The 19725-nt window shown below is 48.0% G+C and overlaps 1 protein-coding gene across 1 annotated transcript; it reads left to right on the forward strand.

Annotated features, from left to right (window-relative positions):
- The first annotated feature begins 1355 nt into the window (after positions 1–1355).
- On the forward strand, positions 1356–18714 carry MLYCD (malonyl-CoA decarboxylase). The gene is made up of 5 exons (XM_066242347.1): positions 1356–1939; positions 8133–8245; positions 9707–9863; positions 13739–13888; positions 15966–18714. The coding sequence occupies exons 1-5, from the start codon at positions 1400–1402 to the stop codon at positions 16497–16499; spliced, it is 1494 nt and encodes a 497-aa protein (XP_066098444.1). The 5' UTR covers positions 1356–1399; the 3' UTR covers positions 16500–18714.
- The last annotated feature ends 1011 nt before the right edge of the window (positions 18715–19725 follow it).

Genomic DNA, 19725 nt, shown 5'->3' on the forward strand with positions numbered 1-19725 from the left:
TTTTTTTTTTTTTCAGAGTCAGAGAGGGATAGATAGGGACAGACAGACAGGAATGGAGAGAGATGAGAAGCATCAATCATTAGTTTTTCCTTGTGACACCTTAGTTGTTCATTGACTGCTTTCTCATGTGTGCCTTGACCGTGGGCCTTCAGCAGACCGAGTAACCCCTTGCTCAAGCCAGCGACCTTGGGTCCAAGCTGGTGAGCTCTGCTCAAACCAGATGAGCCCGCGCTCAAGCTGGCGACCTCGGGGTCTCGAACCTGGGTCCTCCGCATCCCAGTCAGACGCTCCATCCACTGCGCCACCGTCTGGTCAGGCTGTGTTTAACTTTTTGAGGAAATGATTTCCAGAATGGCTGCACCATTTTACATTCCCACCAACAGTGCATGAGAGTTCCATTTTCTCAACATCCTCACCATTTCCCTTTTTAAAAAGTATTATTATTATTATTGCCAGGTCCTACGCTGAAATATCACCTTTTCAGAAAGGCTTGCCCTGATGATGTGGTCCACAATGAAAGTCACCTTGGCCCTGCTATATTATATAATTTCATTTCCTTTATAGCATTTTTCACAATTATTAGTAATGTTATTGCCTGTCTCCTTCATTAGACTGTAAACTACATGGGGCACAATCAGGTCTGTCTGGCTCGTTATTTTATCACCGTGCCTAATGTAGGACCTGGCACTTAACTAAGTGGTTAATAAACACTGTTGAATGAATGAATAAACGAATAAACGAACGAACGAACGAATACTAAGGAAGGAGAAGCATGTTGGAAACAAAGTGTTCAGGAGAGCCTGTTTGCCACATGCATGAAAAGCGTTCCAGCGGACAGCTCGAAGCTGGAGCTGGAGCTTGGGAGAAAAAAGGACTGCAGCTTTCCGAGGCACTTGTATAATCAGACCCTGAACACGAATTGAGAGCGCCTAGACTACCTGGGAGAGGATAACCGCAGCGAAACTTCATAAGTAGGCAGAGCCCTTTACTCCTCCCCAGCCACACTGGATCAGACTCTCTGGGCCTCGGGTCCAGTAATCTGCATGCGTAACACGTTCTGCAGGTGACTTTGATGCACCTTAAGGTTGGAGAATTCGGCTCTAGAGTATAGAAGGGACGAACGCTGTGGGGGAAGAGAAGAGAGGCTGAAACGGTGACTTCGGGTGACCAGGTGACAGGTCGGGGAGGAGGGACCGCCCCGCCTCCCGGCCGGGACCTTTAGTCACACTTGGCCTCGGGCCTTACTCCACCCCGCCCCGGCCCTCACGCTGCTGCGCCATCCGATTGGCCCCCGCCCCGTCTGTCTCCGGGCCTCAGCCAATGGAGTCGGCGCGCGCCGGAAGCCGGAAGCACGGCAACAGTGCTGGTGGCGTCTTCTGGGCAGCCGCCTTCTGGCGACATGCGAGGCCTTGGGCCAGGTCTGGCGGCGCGGCGATTCCTCCCGCTGCGGCTACCCGCGCGGCCGCAGCGGCCGCCCGGACCCCGGCTGTCGAGTGGGCCGGCGGCCGTGGGCGCCCAGGAGCGGGCCATGGACGAATTTTTGCGCCGCGCGGTGCCCGCGACGCCGCCCTACGAACTGCGCGAGAAGACGCCGGCGTCAGCTGAGGGCCAGTGCGCGGACTTCGTGAGCTTCTACGGCGGCCTGGCCGAGCCGGCCGAGCGCGCCGAGTTGCTGAGCCGCCTGGCGCAGAGCTTCGGCGTGGACCACGGCCAGGTGGCCGAGCAGAGCGCCGGCGTGCTCCAGCAGCGTGAGCAGCCGCGGGAGGCGGCCGTGCTGCTGCAGGCCGAGGACCGGCTGCGCTACGCCCTGGTGCCGCGCTACCGCGGCCTCTTCCACCACATCAGCAAGCTGGATGGCGGCGTGCGCTTCCTGGTGCAGCTGCGGGCCGACCTGCTCGAGGCGCAGGCCCTTAAGCTGGTGGAGGGGCCGCACGTCCGGGTAAGGCCTCGCCTGGGCCGCCCCGACGCCCTGGCAGCGGGGACAGCCTGGGTCGCGCCCCCGCCTTGCGCCCAGGTCCACGGGTCCTTGGCAGCCCCATATAAAGGCCTCACTGCCCCCAGACCCCAAACAGTCCACCTTCCCTCCCTGAAGCCCAGCACACTTCGCCGTGAGTTACAGACCCCCGGACCCCGTCCCCTTCCTTCCCACGCTTTCTGACTCCTTAGCTCTTTCGAGTCATGTCTTGCTCCAGTCCTTACTGTGTGGTGCTTATTGGATATGGCAAATCTAAGAGATTGTCACGCCTCGTTCGTGGTTAGTATGCTTCATAAAGACTTAAGTATTTTAGCTATTAAGAGGTTTCGTCTGTGTGGTATGTGTATTTGAACAAGTACCAAACAGAGCATCAGGCAGCCGTTCTGAAAACCTTGATTGTGTGAGCAGAAGTTAATTGTGCATCCACTATGTGTACGCCATTGTCCTAAAAAGTCCTGAGAAACGCGCAGAGATGACTAGAAATTGAGGTCTGCACTGTCTTGGAATCTGGGTCCCTTCTGGAACTTCCTTCTTACTGCATAAGACGCTGGAGAATTAGGTAGAATGTCTCCTGTCTCAAGAATGAAATCGTCCACCCATCCATTTATCCTTTCAACATGCAGCCATCCATTATTTGTCTTATATGAGGCCTGCTCGAGGCTCCCAGGTCAGTTGGTCCAGGAGCTTCTGTTCTGGAATGGGAAGAGTTGGTAGAGGCATGTTGGGTGGTAAGTGCTTTTCATACACTTGCTCCTGGCATCCTCAGTATGCCATAGGGAATTGCATCAAAATTTGTTGAGGTCAAGTGCAGTGCCCAGAGTACAGAGCTGGTGAGGGAGCCCCAATGCAAGCCAGGCCCGATGACTCCACCATGTGTACTTCATCCCTACACAGTGACTCTTGGAGTTGACCATTTTAACTAGATCTATAATGGATTTGTTCTCTTAGAATTTGCCTTTTCTCTAAAGTGGAAGACAAATAAAACCCAGTTAATTGGTGGCTTTGTTTTATTTAGTTTCAATAAATCAGGAGTTCATTATTCTCTAGTTGCGACTATATTTACTCTTGCTAAGACTTTGTGCAAGCTTCTGTCTTGGCAGTAATCCCAGTGCCCATCTTTCTCTGAAACCACAGGTCAGCCTTTATTTACTCCCTTGTTGAAAAACCATCAAGCCTCACGTGCCAGAAGGATCGCATGTAGTGTCTTTCCTTAGGCCTAGAGAACATTTCCATCTTTACTCTCCCTTACTTGCTCCTCTCCATAGACCTGCCTCTCCAGCCAACCTGGTTCTTGAATGGAAAGTTCCTGAACCCACACACCCCTCTGTGATTCCTGCTTGGGAGGCCTGGTAGAATAAGAGCTGCCTCTACTCTTCACTCATTCTCTCAGCTTTTCCAGTTATTCTAGCTCAAAGTAGTCTCCCCCAGCTTTGAGCTTCATGATGTACATTATTATCTGCACCCTTCACATGGACTTTATACATCAACCATGGCATTTAGTGTTTGCAGTGTATTCCTCCCAACCCCAACTAGCTGGTCAGCTCCTTAAAAACTGGGAATTTTGCCTTGAATTTCTCCAGCAAAATGATGAATGAAGCATTAAGATAGACTCCTGGGTGCCCTGCTATAAGACAGAGTCAGCACACTAATCATTCTCATTTGTCTTGATGTCACAGTGATCTACTCACAGAGTTCTGATCCTAGAATGAAGCCCAGAGGGCTTGGGAGGTTTCTGCACAGCCAAGAGAGACATCGGATCAGACATCAGACTGCCCTTGGTAGATTTCAGTGTATGCTGGCCCTGGGTGACTTCTAATGCCTCATCCAGTTCTAAATCCTCTGATTCTCTGACACATTACTGAATGTGTCCCCTTACTCTTGCCCACACAAGGACACACTTGGTCATCATGCCGTGGAGTAGGAACATTGTGGCAGCCAAAAGCTGTGACATTGAGACTTGACTTGGAAGAAAGGAGCTTGCCCCAGGGAAATCCAGAGCTGCCAGCAATACCAAGTCCTCGTGCTCAGGCTTCCCTTGTTTCTTTAAACAAGCTGTGCACACAGGTGAGGGAAAAAAACGTTACACACCTACAGGCAAAAAGCCTCATGGAATAAAGATACTTCTTGAACAAAGGGTCGGTAATGATAGTCTGACCTTTGCCTCTGTATGTGATCTGGACACATTGGGTGCAGGAGCCTTTTCTAGTTTCTGTTTATCTAGAAATCCTACCCTTATATCTGTTGCATCTGTTAGGAGCTAAACCTCATGATTCCCTTCTCCTTTGCTCTATAATTACATAATTTTTTTTAAATCCCTATCATTGAAATCACTCAGATAATAGTTTTTTAAATCCACAGAAATTGTCATTGGAATCTGATACTATAATCTGTCACCAGAGTCTCAATATCCATCTTAATTTCCTTTCTTCTGTCTCATTCTGGATTTTGCATTCAGGTCTAGTGGCTTCCGACAGGCTTGACTTCCCACTTTTAGGAATTCAGTGTTAGAAACCACCAGACGTTTGGCATGTGAAGCCTTAGGGCAGCAGCCCCAGACCCCCAGGGGCCTGTGATGCCCTGTGAGGTGGGAGAGCGGGGAGCTCCTCCGCCTTGGCCCCAGATGTCAGCATCCTGTGCTGCGTGCACACAGCAGGCACCCTGTCACACAGGCATGCTCCTTGCCTGGTCTCTGCTGACCTTAGGACTTGCTAGGTCAAGTCAAGTGAACATGCACTGGCTTAAGTGAGCTGCTGTGGGCTTGGCCCTGAGCATTTCCCTGGAATGGATTTGGTCTGGTGTGTGCCTGGCACAGGTTCTTGTTTACTGCGGCCTGTAGGGTGCAAAGGCACTTCAGAATAACCAATAGGGTGAGGCCCAATGGGTTGCTAATTCAGTGCCTTTGACCAGACAGTGAATATGGTGGAAGAAGGTGAGAAATTCGGCTCCTGGTTGGTATGTTCAAGGTCAGCCTGCTTCTCCTCTAAGGAATGCCCTGTGGGGTATGGTGGAACTTTGCTAAAAATCTGTTTTACAAATAAGGACAGGTTTGTCAGGACCTTGGCTCTGACTGAGGGTTGTGATTATTGGAAACATGGGAAGAATCCAGAAGACTGACACTTCTGTTTCCAGTGTAGCCCAGCATGAAGACCGAAGGCATGAGGCCAGGAGGAGGGCTATTTCCTTGGATATTTTGAGACACAGGTTTCTTTTCTTTTCTGCGGGAATCTTAATTCTTTTTGATAAGAAGTTCAGAGTCAGTTTCAAGTTCCTGCTGGGAAGATACAGTGCTACCCTGAAGAAAGTTTTTACAACCTGACAAAGGTCACATGTCTGTGGTGTTTTTATAGGTGTGTGTCCAGCTTTGCTAATGGGGTGTGAGGGTATGTGTGCAGTACGACGTGGTGGGGAGATGGTTATGGGGGGGGGAGGGGCAATGTGGTTTCTTGTGTGTTGGTTTATAGGGTTTCTGTTTTTCTCCAGAGACATTGCCAAAGGCCTGTTTGGGTTGAAGAGTTACATTTCTTAGATAAAATCCCCAATGAAACTGAAGTAAACCCCATTATAGCTGAAGGTCTGAGCACTGTTCAATGATTTGTGGGCACTAGAGGGGAGTTGGCATTTAGAAATGGAAGAGTTTCTTGATAGGCAATTTAAACATAGAAATTATGGTCAAATGAGAGGTGTGCAAGCCCTAACAGAAGCGTGGGTAGAACAAGAGGGGCTGAACGAATGGCGGACACAGTCAGCATTGCCGCCGCTGCAGTTGCCTGCCTGCCTGCCCGGGTAAACACTGTCCTACAGCCTTTTCTGGTGGTGTGTCCTGCTTTTAAGTAGTATAGTGGCCTTTGTTGGTTCTACTAAATTCTGTGCTTAGCTAGACCGAAAAAGAACTTATTAGTAGATAGTAAAGTGTGCCCCAGCCACCTGGGAGGAGGCAATCTACATGAATTGGAATTTGACCTAGAATGTCATAACTTCAGCACTATGACCATTTCCCATAGCTTTCAGTTTCCTTCCCTAGGGCTTCTGAACAATGAAAGTAACTCTTCTTCACATACCAAAAATGGGGAGAGCTTGATCGCCAAAAGCTTAAGAAGAGAGCACAGGAGACAGTTTTTTTGCTGCTGAAAGAGTTGGCTGGCCCTGTAAACAATGTCACCCAGGATAACTAGAATTAGCGGTACAGAAACAACTGAGACCTCACACTGACTTTGGCATCATCACAATATTCCCAGCAGTTATATCTCTGAGTCTGGGATCATTGCTAAATGATTGCAGGATTAATGAGCAGAAAGTATAACTGCTTCTTTGCCTCCTGTTCTCTATGATCCAGTAACCTTGCTGCATGGGGTGGCTAATTCCAGCCTGAACAGCTGGCGTCGTGTCAGAACTAGGCGGTGGAGGCTTATAACCTTTAACCCAGATTCCCAGTTCTCGTGTACCAGTGTCACATTTTATAGCTGTCAATAGCCCAAAATAGAATGAAGAGACTTTAAGACAGGAGCTTTCATCAACCAAGTAATTTCTTTAGTAATGAATACTGAAACTAGGTAGTCCCAGGTCTTTCTACTATGAATGTAATAGAGATACCAGTACATCATACATGGAGCAGGATGAACACATTTCTAACCATTTAGTGCAGAGGTTCCTCTCCTGGGCTCCATGAGCCCCTGAGGATGATCCATTTCAGAGGGTCTGGGAACCTCGGGAAATTGTATGCAGAATGTAATATGTTGGTATTTTTCTGGAAATAGAGTCCCTGTCTTTTAGCACATACTCAAAAGGATGTGACAACCCCAAGAAGATTAAGAACCAGTGTAGACAAATGCAGTAAAAAGACAGTTTTATTAAGGAGCTGTTCTATTGATATATTGCCTAGAAGATGACATCTCCTACCCTCCCTTCCTGCTACTTTCTAATCACCATTCTCCAGCCTTTCTTCTCTTTTTCATCTGATATCAATCTGTTAGCCATATTCCACATGGAGGGCCCCCCTGAATGCTTTGGAAACTAGAGGAATGAATTAGAAATGACCTCTGCCCTTAAAGAGCTTAGAGCCACGTAAAGGAGACTAGACTATGGAATTAATCGAGAGTTAAAAAGGAATTGTGGAGGTAATCCGGTTCAACCACCTATCAGTTGCTTATATCCTATTTAAGATAGCTCCACCAAGTTCTTGTGGACCATATGCTCAGTCAGTTCTGTGGGGAGGTTCACACTCTCCTAGAATGACATCTGTGGACAGCTCTAGCTATTGAAAAGCTCTTTACCTTGTGTTTACTCTGAGTCTGACTTTGTGCCACCCCAGTGGGTCCTAGATTTACCCCCTTCTCCTCACCACTCTGGCTATGAGAAAGCTTACTGCTATTACTACTGTTCACCCTGGTCACAGCAGACTAAACTGAGATGGTTCTGCTCCTGTTCTGTCCTTATGCACCTCTTGTCTGTTCAGTGCAGATGTATCTTCGAAGGTAAAGTTGACTCAAACATTTTTCAGAAATAGATTAGTTATAAGTAAGTGAAGTGAAATTGGAGTAATTTCATCAAATCTGAATGCATTGATTGCCAGATACAATATTATTTTATGTCCCATTAAGGGAGAAAAAGATGCTACCAGTTAAATTGTGACGGGCCATCATTTGAAAAATACATCTTGACTTCAGAGATGTTAAAATATGAAAATGCACACCTTCAGAGTTGATAAAATACGGTCCCTGCACCCAGGACTTGCTTCTCCCAGAAAATGAGGACTGATGTTTTGGCATATCAAAAACTGTTCCTGAGGGAATGAGGACTTGAGCTGCCCGTGTCAGTGCTTCCTTTATGGCACACCATTCAGTGTTATATTAACTTTATGTTTTTAGTTGTGTTCATTACGGTGAAGGAATTGGAACATATTTGATTTGGGAAACTTAATTCAAGTTGAATCTCTTATTCAGTTATCTTACAGATGGAAGTAGTAAAGTCTAAATGGAACACTGAACTCATTCTAATTTGGTTGAGATAAGAGTTCAGTAGTGCTATCTCAGAAAAGGCCATTTAGAGAAGCATCTCGTACAGTCTCCTTTGACCTCACGCTTCAGTGCTTCCGTTCACTGTGCCGGCAACGATGCAGAGACAGGCTTGGGAAAGCTGACACTTCCTCTTTTCTCTTCAGGAAATGAATGGAGTGCTGAAAGGCATGCTCACAGAATGGTTTTCTTCAGGGTTCCTCAACCTAGAACGGGTGACCTGGCATTCGTCGTGTGAAGTGCTTCAAAAAGTCAGTGAGTAAGTGTTCAGGTTTTCCTGTTCCTTATGTTTTAGCTGAAAGCCCATCTCTATTTACATGTACATTTTGTTCGAAGCCCAGTTAAGCCCAAACGCAGTCTTCACAAATGTGTGGCTGTCCTAGCAGGTGAGGCTGAGATCCTCGAGGAGGACAGGGCGCAGATAGAATGCTGATGCTACCAGCAAACCTAACACAGGGCCTCGTTTATGTCCTCATATTTAAAGCACATGGCCTCCCTTTTTCCTAAGACCCCATTATCAGAGCTGTATGAATTCACTGGTCCAAGTATTTCATTAGTAACCCTAACAGTATTTGTCTCATCTAGTTGTTAAAATTTCTCTGTTGGATAAAATCTTTAAATTAACAATATCATGCAGGCCCTGGCCGGTTGGCTCAGCAGTAAAGCGTCGGCCTAGCGTGCGGAGGACCCGGGTTCGATTCCCGGCCAGGGCACACAGGAGAAGCGCCCATTTGCTTCTCCACCCCTCCGCCGCGATTTCCTCTCTGTCTCTCTCTTCCCCTCCCGCAGCCAAGGCTCCATTGGAGCAAAGATGGCCCGGGCGCTGGGGATGGCTCTGTGGCCTCTGCCTCAGGCGCTAGAGTGGCTCTGGTCGCAACATGGCGACGCCCAGGGTGGGCAGAGCATCACCCCCTGGTGGGCAGAGCATCGCCCCTGGTGGGCGTGCCGGGTGGATCCCGGTCGGGCGCATGCGGGAGTCTGTCTGACTGTCTCTCCCTGTTTCCAGCTTCAGAAAAATGAAAAAAGAAAAAAAAAAAAAATTTTGAAAGTCAAAAAAATCAAAAAAAAAAAAAATTAACAATATCATGCATAATTCCAACATGTCCAAGACACAGTAAAATGCAGGGTAGCACATCACAGTTGTTCTCACAGAGGGGAGAAGCTCTTTCCAGCTGGGGATCTGCACAGTCTGTGTTGTGTTGTCTTGTGCAGCCTAAGGTTTGGAAAACGTTGTACTATTTGAAGTGTAACCGATTGAGGGACCGATAGTGCCTGCTGCCATTTCACGTGTTGAAAAAACAGCGGTTGGCTGAGGTTGCTAGCCAAATGGAACCAAGAGACGTGTGTTTGCAATATTGACTTCAGCTGCAGGGATTCAGAGGGAATAAAAGACAGAATGTTCAACAGTGAAGCATCCGCTTAGGCTCCTGCATTACAGTCTGCTATGGAACTGCTTCCCAGGGGCCTCCCAAACGAGTCATAGACCAGATACTAAAAACTAGCGCACAATTTCGTGTGTAAAATGGTCATTAATTGTAGTTCCTTTCCGTCAGTGCTGTTCACATTAAAATGATCGTCTTTAAATTTTCATGAAGAGGCAGTTGAAGCTGTATTTAAAGAATTTATTTGACTGTCGTGAATAATATGAATCAGAATCAGCAATGGTTACTTAACTTGTGAATTGAACATTTCTCTTAGCTCATTGTGGTCTCCTCGTCAGGTCTGAGGCTGTGCATCCTGTGAAAAACTGGATGGACATGAAACGCCGTGTCGGGCCGTATAGAAGATGTTACTTCTTCTCTCACTCTTCAACCCCTGGGGAGCCCCTGGTGGTTCTGCACGTGGCGCTGACCAGTGACATCCCCAGCAACATTCAGGTACCTGCAGACAGTCACTTCGGGACAAGACAGGCGTCCTACCCAGGCTCTAAGGTTTCTTAAACTTGGCTTTATGCCCTTTTTTCAAAAGCTTTAGGCATTTGTGGATTTTTTAATTGGCTAAATAAGTCTAATTTTATAGCTATGGAATGTAGATGTGTAGTATACAGACAGTTCTGAAGCGAGGAGAGCATTGATCTGGGTCTGCCAGCTTTGAGTTGAGACAAGGCTGCAGTCTATTGCAGAACAGTTGTGAGACGGGCAGAGTTGCGAGAGCAGAGGAGAAGGAAGGGCGCATGGTTCAACTTTTCAGCACTTGTTAAGTGCCAACAGGCAGTTTTAAACAACCTGTGATTGAAAAATAGACTCAGTGCTGCATACCTGACACAGGCCAGAGCGCAACCAGTGTGTGGAGGTGAGGCGAGCTGAGTTTGACAGGCCCTGCCTACGGCCAGCTCACTCCTTAAGGAGTTGGGAAGAACGTGTGAAACATTCCTGTAGGCGCGTGGGGGGCAGAAGAAGAACCAGCGCAGGGACTGGGAATAGGAGAGCAGAGCTCAATAAAGGTAAAGACAGTGAGGGGACATGGGGACCCCTGGCCACACAGCAGGTTTGCTTAGACCCGGAGGCCACAGTGGGTGTGGACTTTGGCATGGGGGTGGCCTGTTTGGAAGCTGGAGAGGTGATAACAGGCCACAGAATGGGCCTTCTGGGTGGCATCCTAGTATCGAAAGGTGGGGAAATCAGGCAGGCTGATGAGCAGATGTTCCTGATCACCAGGGGGAAATAAATCCTCATGATTTTGTGTTTAAAAGAGTTGGCATACTCACACTAGACTTCATTACACCCTCTCTGAGGACAGTTTGGTGATATCTATTAAAATATAAAATGTGCATTCCTATGACCTAAAAATGTCACTCTCAGAATTTACCCTGAAGATGCTCAGCCCTAAGTGTGCAGGCGTTGCACCATTACCATTTTGAAAGGCTGGCAGTGATCGCTGAGTGTCCATCAGCAGAGGATGCGCTGGAGAAACGATGGCACATACATCTGGTACATCCTCACGTGCCCTGGATTCCTATAAGTGTATTTCAGTGTTGATTTCGTTTTACATTTTTGACATAGAAAGCCAACCTTGGTGAACTAGTGCATAAAAAATCAGGGTCTAGAATAGCATGTTTAGTATGATCTTATTTATAATATTAATAATATTGATTACTTGCTGTATGTCTGTCAGCCTGTGAAGCATGATTCATGTATCACTGCTCACAGCCCTCTGTGAGTTAGATGTCTGTAGTATCTGTGTGATTGTTCTCATTTTAGACATGAGAAGGCTGAGGCTTAGGGGAACTTCAGTGATTTGCAGTGATGATAGAATAATTAGGGAAGCAGCCAGAATTTCAGCCCAGCCCACATCCCAGCCCTGAGAGCAGCCACCTTCCACATGGGGCGCTGAACCTCCAGTCCTGTGAGAGGAAGCTCATGCACAGTGTTGTGTGTGCATGTATTTACCCTTGAGTAGTATGAACGTTCATGTACATCCTTGTGCCTCCTGATCCAGAGTACAATTCATAAAAATTTTTATTTTTAAAATAAGTAAGGCAACATTTTAAAAAAGGCACACGTATGTTCTTTTTGTTTCTATAAATTGGTTATCAAACAAACATGACTTTAAGTTAATAAAACTGTAACTGGGGCCTGACCAAGCGGTGGCGCAGTGGATAGAGCGTCGGACTGGGATGCAGAGGACTCAGGTTTGAGACCCCGAAGTCACCAGCTTGAGCGCGGGCTCATCTGGTTTGAGCAAAAGCTCACCAGCTTGGACCCAAGGTCGCTGGCTCAAGCAAGGGGTTACTCGGTCGGCTGAAGGCCCGCGGTCAAGGCACATATGAGAAAGCAATCAATGAACAACTAAGGTGTTGCACCGCACAACAAAAAACTAATGATTGATGCTTCTCATCTCTTCGTTCCTGTCTGTCTGTCCCTGTCTATCCCTCTCTCTGACTCTCTCTCTGTCTCTATAAAAAAAAAAAAAAAAAAAAACTGTAACTGGAACTAATTTCATTTAAAAAAAAAAACAAAACTCACTCCCAGGGGTCAGCGAGTATTAAAAAACCTCACTACTCACCTGACCAGGCGGTAGCGCAGTGGATAGAGCGTCAGACTGGGATGCAGAGGACCCAGGTTCAAGGCCCCGAGTTCGCCAGCTTGAGCGCTGGCTCATCTGGTTTGAGCAAAGCTCACCAGCTTGGACCCAAGGTCTCTGGCTTGAGCAAGAAGTTACTCAGTCTGCTGTAGCCCCACGGTCAAGGCACATATGAGAAAGCAATCAATGAACAACTAAGTGCCACAACGAAAAACTGATGACTGATGCTTCTCATCTCTCTGCGTTCCTGTCTGTCTGTCCTTATCTGTCCCTCTCTCTGCCTCTCCCTCTGTCTCTGTAAAAAAAAAAGAAAAAAAACCTCACTACTCAAAGGGCTAAGTGTATATCTATCTACAGCCAGTGAGACAGACCTGGGCGTGTACTCATCTCACAGTTCATAGCAGGACTTGGTGTTAGGTTTTGGAGTAATTTGTGATTTCATAGTGCATTCATTTTTGCCTCTTGTACACTATGCATATCTCCTTTGTATAGCCAAAGAAAGACTTGTTTTTATTTTGAAAACTTTAAAAAAGTATTTGCTATAAAATTTTTGAATAAGAAACCACAAGGTAATCTACAGACTTCTTGAAAAACAAAGGAGCTAATTCACCGAGATGAGGACTAGGAGTTTTGGGAAGTGAGCTCTGCCCTGGGAAGCACAGAGCTCTTCCATCAGAGTCCAGGTGCGGGAGAGGCCGGGCCTGGGCCCCCGGCCTGTCATCTCCTCTGTCTCACCGTCTGCCCTCCTTTCCTTAAGGCAGCAGCTCTTAACTCTCCAGAGTCACAGAAAAGACCTGTGGAGCACCTGCAGGGGATGAAAGCTGAGGACATTTCCCCCAGGGGAACATGTGCAGACCCACACATTCCGTTCATAATTTCAGAAGGCTTGTGGACTCCCAGACCTCATCATGGGCGCTGTGCCAGCCACCCCAGCTTCAAGAATCAAACGTAGCTAGTGGAAGTTAGAGCAGTATATATGTGTTCTTCAGAAACAAGCTATGTCCCTCCATCAAAGCAAACTAAAAGATACCACCCACTATTCCACTGTTGTCAGGTGACCTGCAGAGTATTAAGGTGCAAGAAACCCCTCAGTCAAAACTCAGAGCTAATAAAATCAGACCTGGAGAGTCAGATCTTAGATTGTTTCGTAGACGTGTGTTTTCACTGAGGGAAAAGCAAGAATGTGGCACAAAATCAAAGAGGTATAGAAAAGTTAGCATAAGGTAAATTTCCTAGAAGAAAAATTATATAGGACTCATTGCTCTCTTGAGAAATGTAAAACACTGGAGTTCAGAGATAAGGAGTAAAAATAACTTCAGGGTAGAACGAGCAGGCCTTTTCAGAGAGTGGAGCCACGTGGCCCAGACAGAGGGTCGGGAGTTCTCTCTGGGTGTTGAAGGGAAGCAGATTAATCAAGTTCCAGTTTGCACAAAGACCTGAAAAAGACAAAAAGAACCTAAACTGCTATTGACCAAAGTTTGCAGGAGACTTGCAAAGAGATAGTAGTGACACAGCATTGAGCAGACAGCCCAGGGGAGCTGTGCAGCTGCTGCTTCAGGGGGTCCCAGACAGACTGTTTAGCTTCAGAGCCTGGTCCTTGAGTGGAGGCGGACACTGAGGCCTCTTCAGCTGCTGCCCTGTGAGGATTTTCTCATGGCCCGAAGTGAAGGGGCGAGATGCAGGGTGTGAGAGCATCCAAGCTCACTCACCACTCATTCATGTTTTGCAGGCAATAGTGAAGGAGTGTCCTCCATCGGAAACAGAGGAGAAGAACAGAATTGGCGCCGCCATATTTTATTCCATCAGTCTGACCCAACAAGGACTGCAGGGGGTGGAGCTGGGGACCTTCCTCATAAAGCGAGTGGTGAAGGAGCTGCAGGTGAGTGAGGTGCCGCGTGGGACGTTGGGTCAGAGCTCCCGTTACCCTGCTGCAGTGCAGTTGGTGACCAGGTCTTAAGACTGATGATGGGAGGAGGTGAAGATGCAAGCTGGGGGAAGGCAGAGGGGGTAGGACAGGCCAGAGGCGCTTCCTAGGAGCCCTGGGACCACTCAGGAGAGCGGGAAAGGGCACCTGGAACTAGCTTGTCCGTTGGCCACAAGCACAGATGTGTCCTGAGGACAGCAGTCTCTCCGGGATCTTACATTCTGATTTGTGTGTGTTGTCGCAGCATAATTTCATGAGGAGTGCTGCCTTTCGCTCTCACCTGTCCCGGTTTGGATGATAAAATTTGTGGTCATTCGAGCCCCACCTGACCGTCCCCCACCCATCCTCGCCCACACTCTCCAGACTTCTGAGCCCTGACATTTCAACAGCTTGGGCTTTCTCATCACTTGAGGGAGTGTTGAGGTTAGACCAGGCAGCTCGAAAAAGACTGGCTTTTAAAACACGTGTCTGACTTCCTTGTCTGAGCTGCCCTGAGAACACTGACTGCCCGTAGCAGCAGTGCGGAGCACTCTGGGTCTAGGCTTTTTAAAACTCAAAAGAGGCCAGGGTAAACTATAATGAGTAGGATCTAATTATTAGGTAAAATAATTAGATTGTTAATAATTGGCTCTGAGAGTGGTGTTCTCTGCTTTGGGTCGTTTCAACACAGCTGCAGCCGAAGTTCTTCCTTGGAGAGTGACAGAGTGGAATTAAAATATTTATGTGCTTCGTGTTAAATTCATAATCAATTTTAAATCTGAGAACTTGGGATTCAGTTGGATATCAGCTTCATTAGAATTGCTCTCTGCCACTTTTTCCCGGAGGTGGTGAGAAGCCACATCCAATTAATATCAGTTTCTTCTTATTTCCTTCTCTTTGCTGAAGGTGTAAATGAATAGGGGAGGGAGAGGGCGACTCTGAGGGTAAGATAGGCGATGAGAAGGGAGCGGGGTCCAGCTTCTGGGGAACTCACCCACAGGCTGTTTCTCCGTCAGTCAGCCCAGCCCCTCAGCCCAGGAGCCATCCTGACAGTCGGCTGCTCGGCTGCGGCTGCGAGCTGGAAAGTCACCAGGGAGAATCTCGAAGGAGGCGCAGTTCTCTCCTGCACAGAAGTGTGCTTGGCGGTTTCTAAAAGCAGACGCCCAGAGCCGCCTTACATGCCCAATGAAAAGAATGTGGTTAGGAAAAGAATGGTTTAGTCTCATCTTTTGATATTCTGTTGTTTAAATTGTTAATGATAATGAGAAAATGGTCATGATAGAAGCTCATAAAGCAGGATATCAAATAAAATGTCTCACCGATGTAAAAATTACCTAAAGGAAGACCAGGAGCTACACTTCATTGAACTTTTGAGAGTGGTGATCTCAGAGTAGAGGAGTGTTATGATTTTGCTTGCCATACGGTTTTTTCTATAGTGACACATGTATTATATTTATAAACCAAGAATACTAGATTATTAAAAATGATCATTGCGATCTCTGTAATTTGATTGCTCTATATCATCTGATGTGGAGAAAGACCCATTGCCTCCTCTTCTATCCCATCCTCCACCCCGACTGTGGCAATCAGTTGTTTGTTCAACAAACAGTCATTGGGTACTTTGCCAAGCTCCAAACCAGATTGTGTGGCTGCAGAGATGTCCATGAGAGGGAGTGGTGGCCAGAAAGACAGGATCTGCAGTCAGGGGACTGCACACGGAGTCCCACCAAGCAGCAGCCCCACTCTGCTTTTGGGCGAGTCCCCCGACAGCTACCACACTCAGTGGTGCAGACCGAGACACTGCCGGAGAGGCTTGCCACCATGCAAGATGCCTCCAGGGCCTGGCACACATCAGATTCTTAATAAATGTTCCTTGAAGGAAGAAAATGAATGCACATCAAGCATCACTTTGTAAACTATACAGCAGCATACTCGGTTAATGATGCATGCATGATAAATGGAGAGGTCTTTCTATATTGGTAACACACCTGCTGAATTTTCTTTGTGTGTGTTTTCTCCACCTTTCTCACCCTCCCCCAACCATGCCTTACAGAAAGAGTTTCCTCACCTTGGGACATTTTCAAGTTTGTCTCCTATACCTGGCTTCACCAAATGGCTCCTGGGGCTCCTGAACTCACAAGCAAAGGATCATGGGAGGAATGAATTATTTACAGATTCTGAGAGTAAAGAAATCTCTGAGATCACAGGTGGTCCCATTAATGAGACCCTCAAGGGCTTTCTCAGCAGCAATGAGTGGGTGAAGTCTGAAAAGCTGGTCAGGGCGCTGCAGGCCCCCTTGATGCGGCTCTGTGCCTGGTACCTGTATGGAGAGAAGCACCGGGGTTATGCCCTGAACCCCGTGGCCAACTTCCACCTGCAGAACGGCGCGGTGCTGTGGCGCATCAACTGGATGGCCGACCTCAGCCTCAAGGGCATCACTGGCTCGTGCAGCCTGATGGTCAACTACCGCTACTACCTGGACGAGACGGCCACCAACAGTGTCGCCTACCTCGGCTCAAAGAACATCAAAGCTTCTGAGCAGGTCCTCAGCCTGGTGGCCCAGTTCCAAAAGAACAGCAAACTCTAAACCTCTCCTGAAGTAGACATCGACGTCCCCGGCTTGGGAAAGGATAATTTTCCAGATGGGTATGGGTGCTGTATCAGGAGGGAGCCCTTGTAGTAAAGCAGTTACACTGTGTCCCCTGGCCTGTGCAGGTCCCACTGGCAGGCCAGGCGCTGACTCATTCCACAGGAAAGGGCACCACCTGACTGTAGGGCAGTGGCAGGTGTGGGCAGACACAGACAGGGTGGGGGTGCAGAGCTCTCTCCGGAAGATTCTGTTGCTGCCTTTGGCCTGGCTCCCTACCCAGGGTCAGTGCTGTGGCACCTCCTGTCCTCAGAAAGCCCTAGAGCCTCTGCCGCTGTCATCCCAGGGGGATCGGTCAGCCTCAAGGGCCCGGGCAGACGGCCCGGTGAGAACAGGTTTCCCGTCAAGCTTAGAGCACGGTGCGGCCACAGTGGCTTCAGCGCTCATTGCACAGGGGTAGAGGGCTATGCTACATTTCACTAGTTCTATTTTGGAGATCACAAACTTATGGAAAGATTCATGACTTTGCACAAAGTTTACTAAATTAAATCACTAAAAACACAAAAGGTGTTGGTTGCTTAAAGCTTAAATTCAGTTATGGACTTTTACATTTTTAGTGATTCAAGTTCATAATGAACCTAATAGTAAAGAACAAGTTTGTTCTGGGAAGCATTAAACACGGTTATTTAAGATCATGTGGTGGTTGTCCTTGCAACCTGAGACCTCAGAAGCTGGAATCAGCTCTGAAATGGCAGCTGCCCCCTTGGCCCCCTGCTGCCCAACCGCATGCTGGGCGCTCTGTGGAGAAGGCCTGGAGAGGATGAGGGAGGTGATACCGTGGCTGTGGGAGAAGGGAAGGTGTGTGTCTGGGTGTCTTCATGTCAGTGGTCACAGTGTTTGCACTGTTCTCAGGAAGACAGATCACACACACACACACACCCCGTCCTCTGGTCCTTCTCTGTCATCCACATGTGACATTTTGTCTGATAGCAATCAGCGTGGCGGTGGTCACTGCTAGAACTTTTGCTTTTTCTGAATCCTGGTGGAAGCTATCTTATGCTTCTTTGCATTGCTTTAAGCTAATGCTGAAAGCCCTGGGGCTCCAGAGTTATTTGCAGGACCCTGGTCAGCAGTCCTGGCATCCTGCTGGGCCCCCTTTTAAAGATGGGATTTCTCATGGTGATGGCAGGTGATGGGGCCTGCCAGTGTCCGATGTCCGAGGCCCTTCGTGTGTCTATAACCACTGTTATGCCAGAGCCTCCACCCATGTTAGTCGCCCCCCAGGCTCCAAGATCAGTTGCTTCTCTGCGGTAGGCATGCCATAGGGAAGGTGAGTGGATGTGGATGGTGCTATGGTCTGTGTTTATGTCCCCCCCAAAATTCAGGTGTTAAAATCCTAACCTGTGGAGGTGATGATATTAATGGGTAGGGCCTTTTGGAGGTGATTAGGTCATAAGGGTGGAACCCTCATGTTGGGATTAGTGCCCTTATAAGGGAGACCCCACACAGCTCCCTTCCCCCTTCCGCTATGTGAGTATACAAGAGGTCTGTATTTCAGGAAAGGGCCCTCACCCAGCCGTGCCAACACCCTGATCTCTAATTACCAGCCTCTAGAGCTGTAGCAATAAATTTTTGCTATTTATAAGTGGTATTTCATAGCAGCCTGAACAGTCTGAGATAAATGGTATGGATGAATGGGTCTCCCTTCCCCATGTGTCAGTCCAAATCACTGAAGGGAAAGAGCTTACGATACCTCCGTTACACTGCCCTGAGCCGGAATTCCCCTACCTCATGACTGTTGCAGGGAGCCCCTCAGTGCTTCTCACACTCACCCTACGGCCCTAGGACGCAGAAGGTGGCTAAATGGCCTGGCCCCCCACTTCCTCTGAGGGATGATTAGACTGCCTAGTTGTATGTGTGTTGTCCTTTGCACAATAATCACAGCAGAGCAAGAGTCAAAATCAGACAGCAGCCGGGTTTGGAGGCCACGAGAAAAATGTTACAAACCGGATCTTAGCATTGGGAATTTACATCCTCCAGGAGAGCCCTCAGTAGCTATGTGTGTAGGTGCTGTCTCCCAGGCCTGATTTCCATCCCACTTGCTCTTAGCACACCCTGGCAATCACTCTGACCTCAGTATCTTCCTCTGGAAAATGCTCTGCAATGTGATTGACTCAGTGGGTGCTCAATAAATTGTCATTAGTAGTTTCCACAGCTCCCCAGGTTCAAAACTGAAGCCATATTCCACTGTGGAACCCGGTGGAGCCTGTTCCTTCTTGTCTCCCCCACCACCATGGTACCCTGCTTTATTGTCTATAATTCAGACCTTACATCTTTATCCTGTGCAAGGAAGATTCCCTGGAGGCTCAGTCCTGGGCTCTGCTGGAATTTGGAGTAATTCTGATTCATGGGGTACTAATGGACTTGAGGCCAGTGCTAAGTTCAAGTCTCGGCCCCAGTGCTTCCCATCTAGTTAGCCTGAGGCAAGCCACCTGCTCTTGCTTTGCCTCACTTTTCCCGTCTGTAAATGTGGGTAACCACAGTAACTCCCTCGGGCTGCTGAGAGGCTCAAAGGAGATGGCACATATAAAGCATTTGAAGTGCACCACTTACTGTCCTTATTACAAATGTTTATACATCTGGACTTTGGAGACTACTGTTGCATGTACCTAATGCAGGTTCTGGAATCTGTCATCCCCTTACTCAGCAGTTAGAGTGTTTGACAGTTTTCTGGTTTCTGTTCACAGTTTCTCCAAGGTGACTGGGTGGAGTAATTCATTCCAAAGAATTTCTACTCTGGGCACTGCAGGAGTGCTTGAGGCATCCTTACTGCCCCCCAAGAACTAAGCAGCACCCCACTTCCAGTTGAGGAGCCGCAGACTAAGCAGCATGGCCTAAACTCTCCCAACCAGCTCTGCCTTGCTGGCTGGAGTCACTGATGCCTGTCTTCCCTCTTCTTCCATCTCCCCTCTCTCCACTGGTTGGTTCTTCACAGCCTCCAGATGTGGAGCAACTAAGGGTTGTGTAGCTCTGCCCTCTCTTGGTCAGCTGAGGGAATAACACTCCTGCAAGAAGGGATTACTTTCTCCTTGTTCTGTATGTGGCTTAAAAATGGTTAGGAGTATCTCTTACATTTTTGCAAGCATTAGCTTATTCTAGGCTTTGAAATTAAGCATAAGGTGCACTTACGACTTAAATAGAGTGAACATCTCTCTCTGATTTTTTT

This window comes from Saccopteryx bilineata, chromosome 9 (genome assembly GCF_036850765.1).
Source record: "Saccopteryx bilineata isolate mSacBil1 chromosome 9, mSacBil1_pri_phased_curated, whole genome shotgun sequence".
In the NCBI taxonomy this organism is placed as follows: domain Eukaryota; kingdom Metazoa; phylum Chordata; class Mammalia; order Chiroptera; family Emballonuridae; genus Saccopteryx; species Saccopteryx bilineata.